The following is a 20,565-nucleotide window of genomic DNA, read 5'->3' as shown; positions in this document are numbered from 1 at the left end:
TAGCCTTGATATTGAAACTTTGAGTTCCCCTTCTTGCTTCTTACTACTTGCTGAAGCACACTGCCCAGTTATTTTATCTAAATTTGTTGGTGGTTTTGTTTCTATTGAATCTCTTTACACTTATAAATGTTCTATTTCAAAACTGTTCCATTTTGAATCCTTTGGTTTCTGTTATGTTCTCAAACAACTTCTTATGTGTGATTACAGCTCTGGCATGATCAATTTGAAGCAATTGTCATTGGTTAGTGGAAAAGTTGCTTGGATGGCATATTTGGTACGTGATTGTGGTTTTAAAATGTCTTAATTATCTGTCTAGGACTTTTATATTGTGTAAAATTTTGAACATAAACCATCTAGTGTTCATGCAAGTTGATATGGAAATTCAAGTAATACCATAGTGCCTTTGTTCTCTTTGAGTTTGGAAGTAACATAGTATTCTGTTTTTTCAGGACATATACTGTTGGCTGCTATTAAAATAGAGGTCATAACGTGTAGTTCGGCATATATTCTATTTTTTCTATGTAGTTTGGTATGACAATTCCATTTTATATTAATTTGATTACTTATAGAAATGTCCTCTTAATTTTGCATTAAATCAAATTTTGGTAGGGTAGTTTGGCATCCTAATTTTGCATTCAATCAAATTTTGTTTGGCTAGGCATTTTGGCATGACAATCTCCTACACAAAGTTTATATAAACCTTATCTCATGTAGTGAAAAACAATCATCAACAAATCGAATCAAATATATACATAATGGGGGAAAAATTAGGGGTGTTGATGTTTTGTTTGCTGTTGGGGTCCTCACTAGTCCATCACATCAAGTTGTTACAACACTCATCCCAATTGGGTTAAAGTATACGTTTTTTTACTACCTGTGTCGCCAATGGATCCTTCCCTGAAGACTGCATTTAACATTGCCTGGTGTAGGAAGCACTAGTGGAGACTCTAGAGGACACCCACCACACTAGCAGCTCAACATTCTGCATTTGCATGTGCCACCACCATGTGTTCAAGGCTAAACAGGCAAGGGAAGCCTGGTAGTTTTTCTTTTTTTTTCTTTTTATATTAATATTTGATGGTAAGCAAGTATGTATATGAAACGATTTGTTTTGTTTTTATTAGCTGCAAGGGAAGTTTCATGCTGTGTCAATATTTGCATTGAGAGATGCGTCATAAAGAACTGATGATCATTGCCTATGAATGAAATAATAATAAAAGGCCTTGAATTATAATGTTTTCTTGAAAAATTTGGGACTCTTAAAAGTATTGATATGAAGGAGGACTTTTATTCTTAAATAGATCATGTAAAAAATGTCTTAAATAGTAAAAATTAGGGTGTCCAACATTATAATGCCAAATCATAACCTTATTAAAACTAGAAACAAAATTTAAACACAAGTAGTTGATGGTCGACTTAGATGATCGTCATTAAAAAAGTAAATTCCACCATATTATTTAGCACTGCTAATAATCCTCCCCGAGATAATGTCCTACAGTTTACACATAGAGGAGTCAAATATAATACGACAATTCGAGGACTGAGATAATTACTGACAAATATGAGATTACAAGCTAGATTTGGTACATGTAAAACCAGGAAGGTGAAATTTTAGTAGTGCATTTCTTGGCTATTGCCGTGAACAATGTGTGTTTCCTGCAGAAGGTGTGTAAGTTGAGAAAAAGAAATGACTACTAGTCATGTGATCACTAACACTAGAATCAATGATCCACATGTTTGTTTTACAAGGCTTGACACTGAAAAAAATAAAAAATTAGTTGTGTAGATGAGTTAGGAATAAAAGAATTCATTCAAAATTGTGGTGATTGAAAAAGCTTGTATAAATGCTCTAGTTGTTCCTTAGTGAATGGAGACTCTTCTAGAGAACTTTGCTACTTTGTTATCCTTAGATTATGAATCATGACCATTGTCACTCTTCTTTCTCCCATTTATCGATTTTTTATGGGAGCTTCCAACATATTTATTGAGTGTGCCTATATTTTTTGCTGTGGTCACATCAAGGTTTCTTCCTTTTTCACTGTCATCATCACTTTTAATAGTCACAATAGCAGAATTTTCATCATTAGCTTCAAATCCTGGCCTTAACATTACTTTTCTCTTAGTCTCATTTCTTCTAACCTCAGAAAAAATCTCACAGAGTGTAGGAAACGATTTTTTTTCTTAAGATTCGAGATTTCACTTCATCAAATTCTTTATTTAAACCAGCCAAAAATAAATAAGCTCGCTCATTCTCTTCTTTTTTCATAACTTTTACACTATCTCCAAGACACTCCTATTCATAATTATAACATTGATCTAGTTCTTGCCAAAGAGACATTATCTCATTATAATAAAAAGTAACCTCCTTTTTTCATTACCTAGCCTTTTAGAGTTTTATTTTTAACTCAAAGATTTGTGAAACGTTTTTTAAATTTGAATAGGTGTTTTTTACTGCATCCCAAAACATCTTTAACAATTGGGAGAAAAAGAAAAGGTTTACTTATCGATGCTTCCATGGAATTAATAAGTCATGCAATTATCATAGAATTTTTTTACCTCCACATGTTCATCCTTGGATCACCCGTCTATGGTTGCTTGACTTCTCTAATTAAATGACCTAGCTTGTCGCGCCCATCAATTGCTAACTTCACAAACTACGACTATTCGAGGTAATTCTTGCCATTTAGCTTGTGAGATGTTAGCTGAAAAAAGAGGTGAGACGCCTCTATCCCTTGAGTCATTGCACTCTCGGTTGTTGTTCTGACGATAGAACTTTCTATTTTCGTTTGGTTGCTAGATCACTTATCTCCAGTGAAGGCTGTTTTAACCATGGTTTTCTTAGAGATTTAACCTAGCTTTGATACCATTAAAATTTTCAATAGTGTATTCAATAAAATTGTTCTAATTTTATTAAGTAATGAACTGAATTTAAATAGAAAAAAGACTCATAACCTAGCTAGGAAAATAATTCTCTTATTCTAGTAAACTACTAAAAGATAAAAAAAATTCCTAAAAGATCCCAATTGATTATTCTAAGGTTTATCTACCTAAATAACTTTAAAAACATTTCAAAAATATATGGGGTTTTATGTATTTCAACAAGTTGCATCATAAGGAAAGGATTGTGATACAAGAAGACAATTTATATTAGTAGGTAATCTAAAATTGCTAATAGTCCACAATGTTTTCTAAACTGGATTGATGGTGGAACTGGTCAAGCCATTGATTTTTTGATTCGATCGGTCAAACCAATCTAATTAAAAATTATTAAAAATAAAAAAAACTAATTTTTTTAAAAACTCAGTTCAATCGATTTTTAGCCGATTCAGTTGGTTCACACTAATTCCCGATCTAATTGGTTCAAAGTCACTCTTCAAATTGGTACCCCGATTGATTTTTAATCCAATTGGTCTAACCAATTAATTCGGTCTGGCTCAAACATCATTGATAGTCTAAGGAATCAGAATGAATATTTGATTCATAAGGCTATGATGTTTTTATTAAGTTTAAATTGAAAGATACAATTTGTTGGGTATCAGAGCAGTTGGCTCTAAAAAAATAGAAACATATATGTGATTGTCTAGATTGATAATACATCGGATAAGACCCAAGTAGCATTTATCCTGGATTCGTTTATGTAATTTTTTTTCACTTGTGATGCTCATGATGTAACTTACCTCAATCTTGATTAAGTGACTGATCACGTTTACCTAACTCATATGCTTTGACATACTGAAAGCTTGTGTTTCATTGGTATTGAAGCCAAAAGCTAATATGTTGGCTATATAGCTTATGTATGACATGACTACACTTACAATAGTGGAATTCATAGTGGCAATTGTGGAATTCATAGCTTAGTTAAAAAGTTAATAACATCCTCTCACTAGTATTTCATGTATTATAAAAAAAGAACATGATCGTGGGTCATTCATCGCTTAGGAAAGACTTTGTTCCCATGTGTACCTAATTGCCCATGTACACTCACTTACGTAACATATATATTCATCACTTTTTAGCACGAAAAAACTGCAAGCATAATGGTCTCAAGTTGTAATATAGTAGTATTCATTTACGATGGAAAACTTAAGTAAGCATTCCAATGATTATTTTCCGCAAGGATTACTTAGTAAACTATGCAATAGTTATTCATTTCACTAGTTAGGAAATTACCAGTGTACTCAACTTAAGGATTATTAATACAACTCAAATCAAGTTGATACAAAACTAACCTAGAGTATTTACTAAGTAAGCTAACCTAAAAATCCTCTTTCTTCCTGTGACTAATGCAATTAAGAAGGTGATGGTCAATTGTTCAACTAGTTACTAATATAGCCACCACACACATTTTAGATTGTATCAATTGCTATTCTTAAGAAGAAATATTCTTTCAGACTCATTTGTACTTAAGAACTACTGCTTAGGATATCTTCTTGGGCTCAACTAGTTAATAACTCACCTTTCGGCCTCATTATTCAACATGATTGTATTAAGGTTCTATGCGATAAAAATCTCCTCTTGGACTCATCTATCTAAATCTTCAACTAGAGGCATCAATTATAGTTTACTAAACATATTAACACATTTAAACAATCAACCAATCATTATGTATCTTAACTACATTAGCAACTAGCATTCCAACCAACCATCAAAGAATTTTAGAACATCATGGTATTCAAAACACAAGTAGTTATTCTGAACATCAAATAAATTAAAATGAATTAAAGTAAAGAGTTTAGAATTGCTCATTCATGGATAAGAATCCATATTCAGAGTTGCAGCTTGCTTTGATCTCTATATTTCGTTGTCACCCATAAGAAAGAGTTGTGATATCTACAAAAGAATATGCTTTAAACAAAGTCTCGGCAAAAGTCTACACTTCAAAGTCTAAAATTTGAAAAATTTTAGAAAAGATCTCTCTAAAAAGTTTTCAAGTCTCTTTAATTATGATACAAAGCAAGTGTTTATAGTGAGGAGCTAAATGACCATATTTTTACCTATTAAAAATAGCTTAAATAAAGGATGGAGACAAAATTTCCACTAAATTTCCCTTTAGTAACCTTCACAACTTCCAACTCTGCAGATAAACATCGTGGCCTCCATCCATTATCGCGACGTGGACGAAGGACTTCCTACTTGTTGATGTCTGGGCATTAACGTTGCGACCTGAAAAATCAACATATCGCAACATAACAGGCTGACGTCATAGCTTTAGCACTTCCTATGCTGCAACGTAACTCACTGTCATTTTCTCCTTCAAGCTAAACCCAATTAATGTTGTGCCCTTAAATCACTCACATCACGACATTACATTTAAGCTTCATCTCCTCATTTCAAGCAGTTTATCAAGTCGCGACCTCTTTTCCATCCATGTTGCAACATCCCAAGCTAAGCATTTCTTTGCATCCCAAAACAGCAACTCACATCGTGACATTGCCTTGTTTCAACCAATCTACCAAGCCTTGCATGCCATGGTCCTTTTAACTCTCCTATATAGCCAAATTAAGCACCACTTGAGTATCATTTACTACATAAAACTAATGTAGTATTAAGAAAACACTAAAATTGGTATAAAAACACAACTAAAACTAAATACAACATGTCTAACCACTAATCAATTAAAAGATTCAATTTCACTTAAAAATAAGTTGAAGTAAGCATGAAAATGCCCTAATTGCATATGCCAAACTATAACATATCAGTATCAACACCCCCTAAATTTGAATAGATAACTTAATCCTCGAAAATAGACTATCATGAAGATTTAACTCTATATTCACTTATTCAAATCTCAACTTACTAGACTATCATGAAGCAATCTTCTATCTTTTATATTTTTTACAATCTTTTAACTCTTTAACTCTAATAATAAATGAGTTTAGTCAACTTCAATTTTGTTATTTATAAGCTTGAGCACAAGCTCTAGTTGATGTTCAAAACAATAATTTTTAATATTAATTAAAAATATAAATATATAAAAGCAGTCAATTATTTATATATGGCTGGAGTTGTGATTAAAAAAAGTAAAAAGTTTCACCATTTCTTATTCTTACAATAATTCACGGTGCATAAATATGCTATATATATTTCTATGTAATAGCAGCATATTTCATATTATATTTCAATAATATTCAATTGTATGCACTGATTGTTGTATATCATTTGTGAAATGTGCATCTTGTCCTCCCTCGCCTAAAGAATCACGTACCTATATGGAGTCCTAGAAAGCGATAAAAGGGAGGGCAAAGAATAACCCACAAAAGCGTGCCCAAAAAAAGGGGAAAAAAAACTCTTTTCATATCTCTCTCTATAACCTTTGTAGTTTTGAGTTGTCAATAAAAACACTTCGTTCTTTTGGGTGGTTTCCTTTCACTTGGTGGGATTTCTCTATTTCAAAGGTGGCTTTTCTTAACATATTATATATATATTATATTTATAATATGATATGGCGTTTTTGGTCTGATTTTCCTCGTTTAAAGGTGTCGGTTTGTAAAGATTTTAATGGTTGAGAGGCTCTATAAGCTGGACAGTTCTTGCTTTGTCAGCTAATATCTTCACAAGTTTAGAGTTGTATCACTTGTTCCTTCTTTGCTCATAGTAAAGATTTGTTGGTTTCATGATGTGGGTCTTCATTATTTTGAGCTCTGGTTGAGTGACTCCTTTAAGGTATACCTGCAACTTCCCATCTATGCATGGTTTTAAATAACCATTAGCTCCTTTTCATTTGTTTTCCACCTTTGTTTTTATGGTCCTTGGCTTCTAAACCTGCAACACTTAAAAACATATATTTTCAGATTATTGCTAATTGTTGGTCTTCAAAGTAGTTGAAGAAAGGTGATCATATTGGTGTGGTTGGAGATCATATCTGGTGTGTGAAGGAGATGGAGAGTGGTTGCTCTAAGAATGTTGAATCATGTCCTAAACTTCTTGATTTAATACCTCAAGAAAGAGAGTGGCATTTGAAGGGAGAAGAGGAGAGAAGGGATGGATCCTCAGAGGAGAAGAAGCTGGAACTGAGGCTTGGTCCCCCAGGTGAGAACAACTGGTCCAACAAAAACAATACTGAGAGAGATGAGTCTTTACTCTCACTAGGGTACTTCTCTTCCATGAAGAGCAATGGAAAACAGACACACAAGTTTCCATGTCCGGAGGACCACTCTGTTGGGTCAGTTTTGTCCACTCCATGGGCCAAAAGCCACCATCAGCAGCAGACAATGCCTCCATTTCTCCAGTTCCCATCAACAACAGCCCCACCACAGACCTTGCCTGTTATAGCTAAGGAATCGTCACAGCCCTGTTGCAATAAAGCGGTAGACTTGCAGGAAGCTGAGAGAAAGGCATTTAAACCTCCTGCAAATACAGCTGTGCCTCTCAATGGTTCTCAGAAAAGGTACTCCAGCTTTTTACATCTCTCTCTCTCCCTGCACTTCTTTTAATTATATTTTTACTTTTTAAAATCTTTTTTTTTTGACAGAGGATATTCACTGCAAGTCACAAGTGTATTTACCTTTCTTGATGTTGTATGTGGTCCAGCATCCATGCATGCTTGTTACTTGGTTTCATTTCTTTATGTCTCTCATGTTAACCTGAAATACTTCATTAAATCTTTCGTATGTAGTATTAGTGCAAGATTTTACTTTTTATTATATTTCAGATGTTCTTAAGAAACCTTTTTTTCCCTTTTTTTTGGGGTCTAATTATGATCATGGTAAACAGAACTGCTCCTGGTCCAGTTGTTGGTTGGCCTCCAATTCGTTCTATAAGGAAAAATCTTGCCAACAGCAGTTCTTCAAAACTAGCTTCTGAATCACCAACTCACAAGGCTGCTAATGAAAAACCAGCAGCTGAACCTAATGGCAAAGGCCTGTTTGTGAAAATCAACATGGATGGAGTTCCCATCGGTAGGAAAGTGGATCTCAAAGCCTATGATAGCTACGAAAAATTGTCAACTGCTGTCGATGAACTCTTCAGAGGCCTCCTTGCAGGTAAATTTGTTATGAAATATACAAATATACAGCTGAGATTTTTTTTTTCACATGGATTAGGTAACTTAGATATGATAGTACTGTCCATTAGCCACTAGGGGTGAATTTGTTTTATTCATTGTTTAATATGGGCATCTATATCATCATCAACTCATCTAGTATTCGACTACCCCATCATTTTGTTCAGTGTATTAGAAGCTTTTTGTGTTGCATCTGGGTTATTGTAATGACCCATCAATTCACATCAGTGTTAGTTTTCAACTGTTTAGGTGATGGAAGTGGGGGAGGCATTGCATATTTCAAGGGCCAAAATTTTGGACTCACCTGCTTGTTGTTATTGCAATTAAACTCGTAGCTTAAATTAATGGGATCCTAATTGACAGATATGGTTTGATCTCATGTGTTTGTCTTTTGCTGCCATCCATGTAGCTCAAAGAGATTCCTCTGCTGGTGGAATAGTGAACAAGCAAGAGGAAGAGAAAGCGATTACGGGCGTATTGGACGGAAGTGGGGAATATACACTTGTTTATGAGGATAACGAAGGAGACAGTATGCTTGTTGGGGATGTCCCATGGCAGTAAGCATCTTTATCTTTATCACTGTTGATCTTTGTTGCAATTTGTGATTATACTATACCATATTATATTATATTCGATCCCACAATTAGTGACGGAGCATATAGTAGAATACCCTTTATATTTCGCATCTTTTGTCCTCTAGTTTCCCCCTAAAAACAGCATTAGATTCCTCATATCTTCACCCAAATTATGATTTCTTTAATGTTGGCATGTTCTTTCTTAACCTACGTATTACCAAACACTAGAGAAACCAGTTTTGTCTTATTATGGTTATTTAATTATTTATATGTTGTACTAATACATGCATAAATTTGTAATATCTGGTTTTTTTGCATTGGATGTGCAGCATGTTTGTGTCGACTGTGAAGAGGCTGCGTGCGTTGAAGAGCTCCGAGTTATCTGCCCTTAGCCGTGAGTGTCGGTTTTATTATTAAAAAACAACTAATCATTAAATGTTTAATTATGTGTTGTTGTTGTTTCACAGTTGGAAGCAATAAGCAAGGAAAGCTACAGGCTTGAAGCTCTTTAAAGATCCTGATCATAGTTCAAAGAAAGAGACTTTGAATTATGTTTCGCGTTTTCACAATTTTCTCCCCTATTTTGGAATGCAACTTATTGCACTCAACAGTATAAATATATATATTTAAGTGGTTTTATATGTAAGTTTTGATGTCTTTCCCTTAAATGCTTAATAGCAACTATCTCGAGTTTGTTATGTAAATTTTATATTTTTAACTTTGCATTGAAGTACCCATCTTGAATGCTGAAAAACCCAAATTGAGGCCTATATTAAGTTCAAGTTTACTAAATTATACAACAACCAACTTCAAAGGGAAAATTGAAAGAATGATGGGTTGTAAAGTTGAAACCATTTCCTTTTATGTTGGATTCCATTGAAGTTTTCACTACAACCGAGAAACAGTAGCCTAATTCAATACAAGGGGTGAGTTGTTCAGGGTTAAAGGAGAAAGTGGAGGAAATATGTGGCCTTTTTGTTCAAAGTGACAGACAAGACAACGCAACAAAGAGCTAAATCTATATTCCCTTTTGGAATTGAATGTTGACCATTGATGCAGCAAACACTAGTCAACCAGATATGGTTTGATTTGGAGCAGCGTGTGTAAGTGTTCAAGTGTAGGGGCGGTACCAAGCTCAATGAATGAATGCGTGGGAGGGGGCAATGAATTTAGCTTTTAAAACAAAAAAGGGGAAACAAAGAGGGTTTGGGGGGGAAGGGTTGAAGGGTCATTATCGTTGAGAGTTGCCTAACTTTGGGCCCTAAAATTAGACTGGTCGGGTCTCCTCTGATTTGGTCTAATTCCTTTCAAACCCCTCACGCGTCAAAATGTTTGCGTAAAAATATCATTTATAGAAATTATACATTTAAATTTTGTTGATGCCCTATAATGAATGTGATATAATCTAACAAATATAATAGGTGTAATAAACATAAAAGTAATATGAAAAAAACAAAATCATATTTGTGTATATAGTTAAGGAAAATATATGGTACATTATTAGTGGAGTTTTTAGATTTTATAAACTGGGTTACAAAATTGATAAGTGTAGTAAAATATTTTTAGAAAAGGATACATGTCAATTTTTTAAAATTGCTAGTGGAATAAAAAAATATATTACCAATTAACCAAATAATTACCTATAATTTTAATCCATTAAAATGTTTAATTAAAAAAATTCATATATGAAAGAGAGTTTGGCTTAACCTCGAAGAAGAGAGTTGAGGTTTGAAGTTTAAAGAAGTGAGTTTGGCTTTGTTTATTTTGAGGATTAGGAAAAGTGATGGAAGAGCAAAATAACAACCACAGGAACAAAAGTGAACTTGATAAAGAGTTGAGACGACGATGATAGCCTTTGCCAACATTTAATCACATCAATTCCGTCATCAACCAAATGCCATTTTCCCCTTGACACATGTACCTCCCGTTAATCCTCAAGTTCATGAAAAACCAAAAACCATGCCAAACCTTAAGTTGAGCTACCCCAATTTATAAGAAAATTTGGAAGTTACGGGTGGTCATAGATTCTGGTTTTTGGTAAAAAAGTTGTGCAAGGAGCTGTTTTGGTTTGTGGATTCAGTTGCGAAGATAGGAGTGGAGAAACCCCTGTAAGAGTTTGGGTGTTATGTTGGTTTAGCGTAGGGATTAATCAGATTTGTTGTTGGTTACGTAGGTGCAGTTTCCAGAAAAGAGAGGAAACAAGCAACTATGGAAGCATCATGCATGAGCTAACCATCCCACAATTAATTTAGATGAAAACAACGAAAACAAAAACAAACAAGCGCTTTCACAATTGCATCTAGGTTTTAAACCATCTTAAGCTTTGGGTTAGCCATATGGTTTTTGGGCCTAAATCTACAACCCCGACTTCATTCTATCATTCATAATGCTCCTTAATTAATTAGGAGTGTTGACACCATTTTTTTTGATAAAACGGGGTCGACTTAGATTTTGAAAAAGAAAACGAAAATGGGAGTCGCCACCAATCTTTTTTTGATGAGGTGTGATCAGGTCACCTTGTAAAATGGTTGTTTTTAATAATCGATTTAGATTTATTAAAACAATGCTTTTGGACTGCGAAATTCAGAGAAACAGGTTGGGGAGTCGGTTACGTACGAGAATTAGAAACTTTATAAAGATTAGCACCCTCGTAACGCCAAAAATTGATACCTAGTTGATTGTTTAGTGTCTTAGTGTCAAGAATTAGAAACTTTATAAAGATTTAAGAATACGATCCTTTATTGAAATGTATAAATCAAATTACCCGTTAAGACCCTCTCACTTCTGAGAGAGAAAATGTCACACCTAATGAGTTAGGGCATGATATTTTACTTCCTCAAAAATGAGATTGTCCAAAAAAAAACTTGTGCAATAAAATTTAAAAGAATATTCAATTGTTTAAGTTAGATGAAAAAAATCGCAACCCAATACGTTAGGGTACAATTTCTCAAAGTTCTAAACATTGAATATTGCCTTTATTATTTTTTAGAAAAATCCTTGTCTTGAGAAAACAACGTGTCATATCCAATGCATTAGGACATAACGTGTTGAATTCCCGATAATGAGTTTTTTATTTATGTTTTTTTATTAAAGAACGTTTTCGATTATTTAGATTTAACGAAGAAAATCGCAACCCAATACGTTAGGGCTCAATCCTCTCGAATCTAAAGATGAAATTTTGCTTATTTGAAAGTTGAAACTTATGTGTCGAGCTAATTAATCTAATTCGAAATAGTAGAAATGAAACGTGAGGTTAATATGCGTACAAAACAATATTGAATGTGATAGTATAAAAAAAATAATACGAGCAACAATAATAAAAATAAATGAAATAAAAAATTAGATTAATGACACGCAAAATAACAAATATATGAGCAAGTAAGGTTAAAACATTCTTTTAAAACACTAATGAAAACATAAATAAATAAATAAAGAGAATGAATAAAATTAAAAAAAAATATAAAAAGATGTATATATATATGTATATATATGCATTTACGAAAATAAAATAGGTATATAGATATATGTAGACATATATGTAAATTAAAAACATATATATAAGAATATGAGTATATATATACATACAAATAAGTTATAAAGATATATATATATGTATATGCGTGTATATATATATTATAAAAATGTATGTATGAATATATGTATACAAAAATTATAAAGTATAAAAAATACATAAGTAGGTATGTATAAAAGAAATAATAAACAGAATAATAATAATAACTAACGAACCGAATAAAACAAAACTAAAAAAAGAAATAAGAAAATAAAAAAAAGATAAAAATAAAAGAAGTTGAATAAATAAATGAGCTAAACTGATTTAGGGACTTAATCGTAATCCAAACCAAATTTAAAGGATAAATTAAAATAAAGTAAACAAGTAAAAGACCAAAATGTAAAGCGTGACAACTAACGAGGACCAAAATGGGAATAAACCCAAATTCGGACACATGTCCATCGTTTTAGTGCATCAATGAGCCAGGGACGAGATCAAAAAATAAACAAAATTTTTGGGGCTAAATTAAAAGAAAACAAAAATGAACAAAAATGAGTAAATTTAAAAGAAAATAAACGCGGAAGGACCAGGGTCGCAAATAGACCATTGGTCCAAAAACAATCGGATCCTTGAGGCCCAATGGGTCGGATCTCGGGTCGCTTCAAAACGGCGCCGTTTTGGCGCTGAAGCTCCCCAAGTGAAACGACATCGTTTCGCTAGCAGTATAAAACTTAAAATTTTTTTGAAAAGGCTCATTTTTCTCTCGTTTCTAAAAAAAAAAAAGCCCTTTCCCAAAAGCTCTCCCCCCAACCCTTGCATCCGGCCAGCTTCGGCTATCGGTCCACCGTGCCGGCCGTCGGTCATCAGCGTCGGCGTCGCCGAGCACGGTGGCCGACGAGGGTAAAAAGGTGCCCTTTTGTAGATCCCGACCTCCTAAATCCAGATCCGGTCTCAAAATACCCTAAAAATAAAAGGAAGAGGACCGCCAATCTTTCAACAACCGATTTTATAAAATACCCCGGTAAGTTCTTCTTTCTCTTTCCTCTTTTTTGTTATTGATTCGTATAAAAAAATAAACAAGCATAAAAAGGAAATGAATCAGAATACGAAAAGAAAATGGTAAAGAATATAAATCCACCTTTCAAATTTTTTTATTTTCGAATCGTCTTCCCTTTTTTTTATTTTTGCAAAAGCCCCCCACCCTTTACATTGTTTGATCTTTGGGCTTCTAAAGCCGAAATACAAAATGTTTTTCTTTTATTTTTCACTGTTATTACGTTGCCTCTACTATTCTTGGCTGCTATTTGCGTCCTTCTTGCAGGTTATGGGGAGAGGTCAACTTGCTGTTTTGGTGCATGACTGACAAGCGGTGGCAGAGGAGGCAGACGGCAGCACATGGGAGCAGCAAGGGCTGCGACGCCCTAGGGTTAGGGATTAGGTTTTTTTTCCTAAAATGTTTTAGGTGTTTTTGGGCTTGTTGGGCTAGGTTTCAATTTGGGTCAGTTTGGGTTTAATTTGGGCCATGTGGTTTGGGTTTAGTTTAGTTTGTTGGGCTGGGGTATTTTGGGTTAATGTTTTTGGCACTAGGCCCGGGTAAAATTGGGTCTGTACAAGGAGTTTTGAAACATCTTCGTCCTTATCGATTTGACAAGGTCATGGTGCGGCCGAAACTATGATAAACTTTACATAATTGAGATCATCGCTATTGAACCACCTTGTATTGGGAGTTTTTAGCATTTAAACAAACCCAATCGCCGGTGAAAATACCAATTTATAGAGGCAGACATGTACACCACGTTTGGTTTATTGAAATGGAATACGATTGAAATAGAATAAAGTTGTAATAGAATAAAACTGTAATCAGTAATTTAATTGTTTGGTTGAATAGAATGGAATAGAGTTGTAGTAATATTATTGTATTTAGTTGAATGGAATGGAATAGAATTGTAATAATATTGTTGTATTTGGTTGAATGGAATAGAATTGTAATAGCATAAAGAAAAAGCCTTAAATGACCAGAGTACCCTTAGCAAAAATAAATTTAAGTAGATAATTATTGATATTGTTATTAAATTTTAATAAAATTATTATTAAATATAATTAAATAAAAACAAATAATTTAATCATAATTTAATATAATTATTATTCAATATTTAATATGTATATTCATATTACTTCAATAAAATAGTAAATATTTAATAAATATAGTAATTTTTAATTAATATATAAGTTACTTTTCTTTTCTTTTTTTCTTTTTTTTTTTGACTTTTTCTCTAATTTATCCTCTCACTCAAATGCTTTCTCGCTCTCACCTTGAAATATGAAGTTATCTTTTCTTTTCTTTTTTTTAGAAAATCATCTCTCTAGTTTCATTTTTTTAATTCAAATGGAATGTTAATTGTTTGGCAGAAAACCTTTTATTAAAGTCTAGATTCCGACAATGATCGTCGTCACTTCTGCTGCCACCTCGTTTGTGACCAACCCCGAAGAATCATTTGATTCTCCTTTTTTCCTTTCCTATCTTAGGTTTTTTTTCCTAACATTCATCACAAAAGTTTAGATCTACAAAAATTACTTGTGGCTTTCACCATTGTTTTTGCCGTCATCTACTGCTTGCATGTCATATGTTGCCATCAATTGTCGACGTTCACTTTTCTCTCTCGTGTCTCATTCTCTCAAAACCCCCGAAATTAGAAATTCTTTTTTCATTTTCTGGTTGTCAACTACCATGCCCATCGTTTCCATCCACCATTCACAACCAATCGAATACCCGTAAATCTAAAGAATTTTCATTTGCAATGACTATGAATTAACTCAATCAAAGTTTCACTTCAATTTGCCGCAAGTTTCCCTCTTGGGGATGTGTTGAATGATTTTTGTTCTTACCATTTTTTCTTTTCCCTCTTGATTTTTGGTTGGGAATATCTATTTTGAGTTACTTAGAGGATGAAGTAACTTTAAAGAATAGTCAATATAATGAAATTCGGACAATCAAATTAAGGAAAAATCATTGCGCTCAAAATAAACATGAAACCGATTAACTATTACAGCCAATCCAAGGTGCTGTTAGGATAATCTAAGACACTGAAACTTCTCCAGATTCTTTCACTTTCACCCCAACACCGACACTCCACACTTGCATTTCGTTTGAAATAAAATAACATTATTGGTAGCAAAACCAAAGTTGCCACCATCAAAAGAAATCAAACACTACCATTCATAAAATGAAACGTCTTTTCTTGGAAAGTTGGGCCAAAACAAATTTAAGCTTAGCACCAGCATTTTCATTTGGGTTCACCCCAGATTATGTCGAAAGACAACAAATGTTATTTATTAATAATGTTGGATGTACTCACTGAATTCCATGATGGTAACATCGTCCATAAATTTTAAACTAAATCCATTTAATTGGCGTGACCATTAACGCATTAAATATAAACAAAAAAATCATATCAAAATTATTTATTAAATCAAGTACTATATAATTGGACAATCGCCATATATACAAGTATTTATGTCAAACTTCACCCTAAGGAATTACTTTATAAAAATCACACAAGTTACTTTCTCCATTTTAATATATTAGAAGTTAATTCAATTACCGATAAATATATAAATTTTACATTGTGATTTTTTGGTCAAATATTAAACGACAAAGTCTAACAATATAATGTAGTTGGACTAAATTCTGATTTTTTATATAGTAAAAAACCAATTTTTGATAAATGAAAATAAAGCGACTAACTTCTTAATTCTGATAGAATAAAGGGATATACTTCAAAAAAAGAAGAAGAAAAGAGTTAAGATTCAACTGTGAATTGGAAATTGTGATCATGAAATAGATTCTTACAATACTATAGTTCACCATTCATATTGATTCGATATCTTGCTAAAATGAAGTCCCCAAAGATTATTAGTGTTTAACCTAATCAACAAAACTTTGGATAGGATCTATCATATTCTAAAGAACTAAACAGAGAAACCAATAAATTCTTAGAAGAATAAATCATAGATCAAACATAATACCATCAAAAGAAACAGAATAAAAACCCATCAAATATCAAAATTACATGATGAATTCAATATTTATTCTCTCTTGATATTTTTTTTAATAATAAATCAAGAGATTAAAATAGGGATAGAAATACAGACATGTTAGAACAACATGTAAGCTTATAACAGTTATATACCTTTTACTTTTGGTTTCCCTGCCTGGCTTCACCCTGTGTGCCATTCATCTATATATGTAAGCCGTATAGTATGTATAGGCTGTGTTTTTCATCGTATGCTCCACTGAACTCGGCGGTGGTGTCGCCAACAACAGTGGGGATTTGCAGCTTGATGAGTTGCCATTGAGAGGATGAAAGGTTTCCAGGCTATATGTGTGTGTTTATCTCTTTTTCTTTTTATATAATTTTCTCTTCTTTATATATAACATGTTCCAGCTGTTTTTTCATGGGGAGAAAAACTTGTTACGTATTGGTGGGGTTTTAGGAAGTTAGGTTTCTCTTATTAGGTTAAAAAACCACAATAATGATATTTGGACATTGATCTTCTAATTCAAACCTTTGGACATTGATATTCTCAGTGGAACTTAATTATTATTAGAAGAAAGTAAAAGGACTCCAACCTTAATATTTACAGTTCATGTAGTAAATTTAAAGTTGAATCTCGATCGATATTTACAATTTAAGCTGCGGCTGTTTTCTGGTGCATATCTTTAGTTTAACTATGCCTACTATGCTGAATATAACCCAATACAATTTTTAATCCTAAATTGTTTTATGAAGCAATTGAATCAAAACATGTTAAAGTTGAAGCAAAATGCTGAAAAATAATAAAGGGATTATTTGTTAGGTGGCCTGAGTGGCCCTTGTATTTAGATTCTCCGTGTACATACCGAAATGGGTGGTTGATTATGCCCTTGAAATGTTAGACTTGTTAATAAATGAAATTATTGAAGGCAAGAACTATAGTTGATATATATATTTGTGTGTGTGTGTGTGTGTTAAATTGAGAACAAAATTTGCTAAATAATTTTTTACTAATTCTATTTTGTTATGAAAATTAGGGTAATGGTAATATATATTATAGGGTATATGCTTGAGTATATAAGATATATAGTCATGGCGTGAGAAGTTGGAAGCAGAAAATAATCTGATATATAAAATAGGGTCCAATATAAAATATGTAGTGGTGAGTGGGAATCCTTTCAGGAAATTCAACTCGGGAATTCATTACCATTTGGACTCAAACATACAAAAGAAGGGAAACATTTTATTCAAGGGAGAAGGCAAGTCAAGGCAACAATACATGGTCAGTTGGTTGGGCAGCCTCCACTCATTTTATTTTGGCATAATCTTTCTTTTTACCCTCAAACTAAAATATTAAATCATTTTAGCTTTTCTTTTTCTATGCAGTTTTTTTAACCCTCAAACCTTTTAATTTTTATTAAATTGATTATAATCTGATGGAGAAGTTGACAACAGCATTAACTTATTAATGTAGTATCATGTGATAATCTATATGTATTTATTATTGGCATATGTAGTATTATTTTATCTTATACGTTATGTCAACAAAAAAACACTTTAAAAAATTATGAAATTTTTAAAATAAAATCTAAAGTTAATAAAAAATTTACAACAATAAATCATCAAAACTATTAAAAATTTTAAGAAATTACAAAAATTATAAAAAATTTAAAACCTCGATCAGAAACCAAGTTTTGTTTGGGGTTTCGGATATGTTTGGTTCAACGTTTTCTGGGGACAACTTTTTTTGAGGGTTTTGGAAGGAGAGGGGAAAATGGAGGTTAACTGTGTTGGATTGGTAGCCAAGTCGAAGTAATGACGGTGTCGGAGTGAGGAATAGTTGCTGTAGTTGGGATAGGAGGAGGCGCGGCAGGGGCGGAACAAGGTTGGATTTTTTGTATTTTAATAATCTTTCTATTTTTGTTTTATAACCTTTTTAATTTTTAAAATTTTATATAATTTTATAACTTTTTAAATTTTCTTAATAATTTAATAATTTTTTTGTATTTTTGTATTTTTGTGAATTTTTAAAATATTTTTATTATTTTTTATGAATATTTTTACAATTTTAATTTTTTTAATTTTTGAATTTTTAGAAGTTTTTAATAATTTTCTAACCATTTTTTAAAAATAATTTTAATTTTACATTTTTTTCAATTTTAATACTTTATTTATAATTTTTTTTTCCAATTTTCATAAAATTTTAATTAATTATTAATGTGACATGTAAATATAATAATGACATGCTAATAATAAATACACATAAACCACCACATCAACACTCAACTTCTTCACCTGATCATGCTTGATACGTTAAAAACACCATACTTAAGCCATTTGCATTAAGCCTATCACTTACAGAGGAAGAATTATAGGCAAGTGTTGAAGCTTGCGCCCAAGATGCTCTGGGACGCTTAAGTCAGTGAAGGGGGATGTTACTTGATAATTTTGACAAGAAAAACTACAATGACCATTATTTACGAAATGAAATTATGCATGCGTTTTTGTTAAAAAGTGGCTTTTATTAATGTGAAATAAACATTATATCGTTTGAAGAAATGGTGTTTAAGCGTAACGATGGGCGAGTGAAGGTTTTAATTTTTTTTTATTGTTATCTAATTTGCTGCAATTTATTGTGGCAAGATGATTTCGACACTTAACGAGTTTATATTTTCGGTTTTTATTATCTTCAGTTCAATTTATACAAAATAAGTGTTTTTACACAATTTTGAATAATTTCACGACTTAATGGGTCACTATGAATCTAGGTATGATTTAACGGCTTCATTTACTGTGTAAGACACTATTTTCGGGCAAAAAAGACGAAGGACTACTGTAGTGTTGCGACATTGAGGAGTGGTGTCGTAACACTGGACTTTGAAGCCACATTTTTTTCATTCGAAAGGTAGTGTCGCGACACCGGTCCGGTGGGCGACGATTAAAAATTTTAATTATGGGTATTTTAGCCCACACAATGTAATGTAATAATATTTTTGGGCTGCTAATTAACCCTAATTAGTTCAGATCATAAACTTTATAAATAGGCATGTTTAGCCTCATTTGAGGAGGTTTTGGTCAAGTGAGCCACTTAATTAGTTTTAGGTTTTTATTTTAGTTTGTATTTTCTTCCAATTTAGTCTTTTAAATAATTTTTGTTCTTCTTTAACTTGGATTTAATTTTGATCCAAGCTTTCAATTTAATAGTTTTTAGTTACTTTTTAGTTTCCAATTGCAATCGGAATTATCTTCGCAATTGTTAAAGGAAATCCCGCTTTCACGCAAAAATCGACATCGAAATGGATTTACTTTCTTTTTCCCTTCTTTTATTTAATTTACTATTTTGTATGTTGAATATGAGTTTAAGAATTATTGCATCTAGATCCATGAGTGGTTAGTTTCCGTTGGGAGATTAATGAATGGATGCATGACTGATTAACGGATGAATTAAGGTTTAAATTATGTACTATTAACCTTAGGAAGTGATGACCCTAGGAAGTAATTTAGGATAAACGAGATCGAGAGATAAGTTTACCAAGTAAATCATAATTCATCCCGGTCAAGAAAGTGAGGTCAAGAGATAAGCGTGCATTAGTCGATTAGTTAATTAGTTAGAGACTGAGAGGTAATAACTGGTTATGTAACACCCACACCCAACCCGTTAGCTGAATTCGGGTATGGAGCGTCACAACTGAACCGGGTTGATGTACACACTTAGAATTCACTATTTAAAATCAGATTGTATACCTATTTAATTAAAAAAATTCTTTACAACAAAGACACTCATTTTAATCCAAGAGTTCACTATATCAGCTTCGGACACTAAGGGAATTTCATAATTACAACGTAATAAACTCCAAGGCAAAGCCTCACATAATACCTCATTCCTATATGCATGACACCGTACCGACGTTTAATCCTTGAATTAACTCAGTCTGGCTTAGTCCCTTCTCGAGTTCCTTGGCACACACGTCTTGCAGCCATAGGTCGAACCCTTGTAAGTTCGGATGAACTTAGTGAGTTTCTACGTTACACGAAAATAGGCTCTATCTTATAGGGTTTAAATAGAAAGAGCTAAACATAAATAACTCTCTGCTTGTGCGAGTATATTTCTCTTAAACCTGAAATAGCGGGCTCTGATTTATTTTTGATTCTATCCATTGGTGAATAGATCGTTAGGCAATTTCCTCCTGGTCAATCCTATCAACCTTCAACCAGTCTTGACGGTTTCTCGTATGTCTCGCCCTCTCTACGGGCTTTATCCTTTCCTTTATGTATTTTTTTTCTTCCACTTATCCCCAAGGTGAATTCTTCTTTCCACCATGTACTTATAAGTTAGTCCCTTAGGTCTACCCTCCTAAAGGTCATTGGGTATGTTTCCCTTAGTGATCATTTCAAATCTATTCAGTCTGTGACTGTAACACCCCTAACCCGTATCCATCGCCA

General features: G+C 32.7%; 1 protein-coding gene across 1 annotated transcript; it reads left to right on the top strand.

The window, feature by feature from the left end:
- Positions 1-6,169: 6,169 nt before the first annotated feature.
- On the top strand, positions 6,170-9,281 carry LOC107913884 (auxin-responsive protein IAA26). The gene is made up of 6 exons (XM_016842554.2): positions 6,170-6,663; positions 6,792-7,387; positions 7,714-7,982; positions 8,412-8,559; positions 8,907-8,971; positions 9,045-9,281. The coding sequence occupies exons 2-6, from the start codon at positions 6,879-6,881 to the stop codon at positions 9,077-9,079; spliced, it is 1,026 nt and encodes a 341-aa protein (XP_016698043.1). The 5' UTR covers positions 6,170-6,663; positions 6,792-6,878; the 3' UTR covers positions 9,080-9,281.
- The last annotated feature ends 11,284 nt before the right edge of the window (positions 9,282-20,565 follow it).

The sequence above is a fragment of the Gossypium hirsutum genome, chromosome D10, assembly GCF_007990345.1.
Source record: "Gossypium hirsutum isolate 1008001.06 chromosome D10, Gossypium_hirsutum_v2.1, whole genome shotgun sequence".
NCBI classification, from domain to species: Eukaryota; Viridiplantae; Streptophyta; class Magnoliopsida; order Malvales; family Malvaceae; genus Gossypium; species Gossypium hirsutum.
This window is presented reverse-complemented; position numbering and strand designations above follow the sequence as displayed.

What these genes read in the sequence shown, in the direction of transcription:
- LOC107913884 (XM_016842554.2), top strand. Translation starts at nt 6,879, where the DNA reads ATGGAGAGTGGTTGCTCTAAGAATGTTGAATCATGTCCTAAACTTCTT. An exon ending in GTTGGGGATGTCCCATGGCA is followed by an intron (nt 8,560 to 8,906) that starts GTAAGCATCTTT and finishes TTGGATGTGCAG; the next exon opens with CATGTTTGTGTCGACTGTGA. An exon ending in CGAGTTATCTGCCCTTAGCC is followed by an intron (nt 8,972 to 9,044) that starts GTGAGTGTCGGT and finishes GTTGTTTCACAG; the next exon opens with TTGGAAGCAATAAGCAAGGA.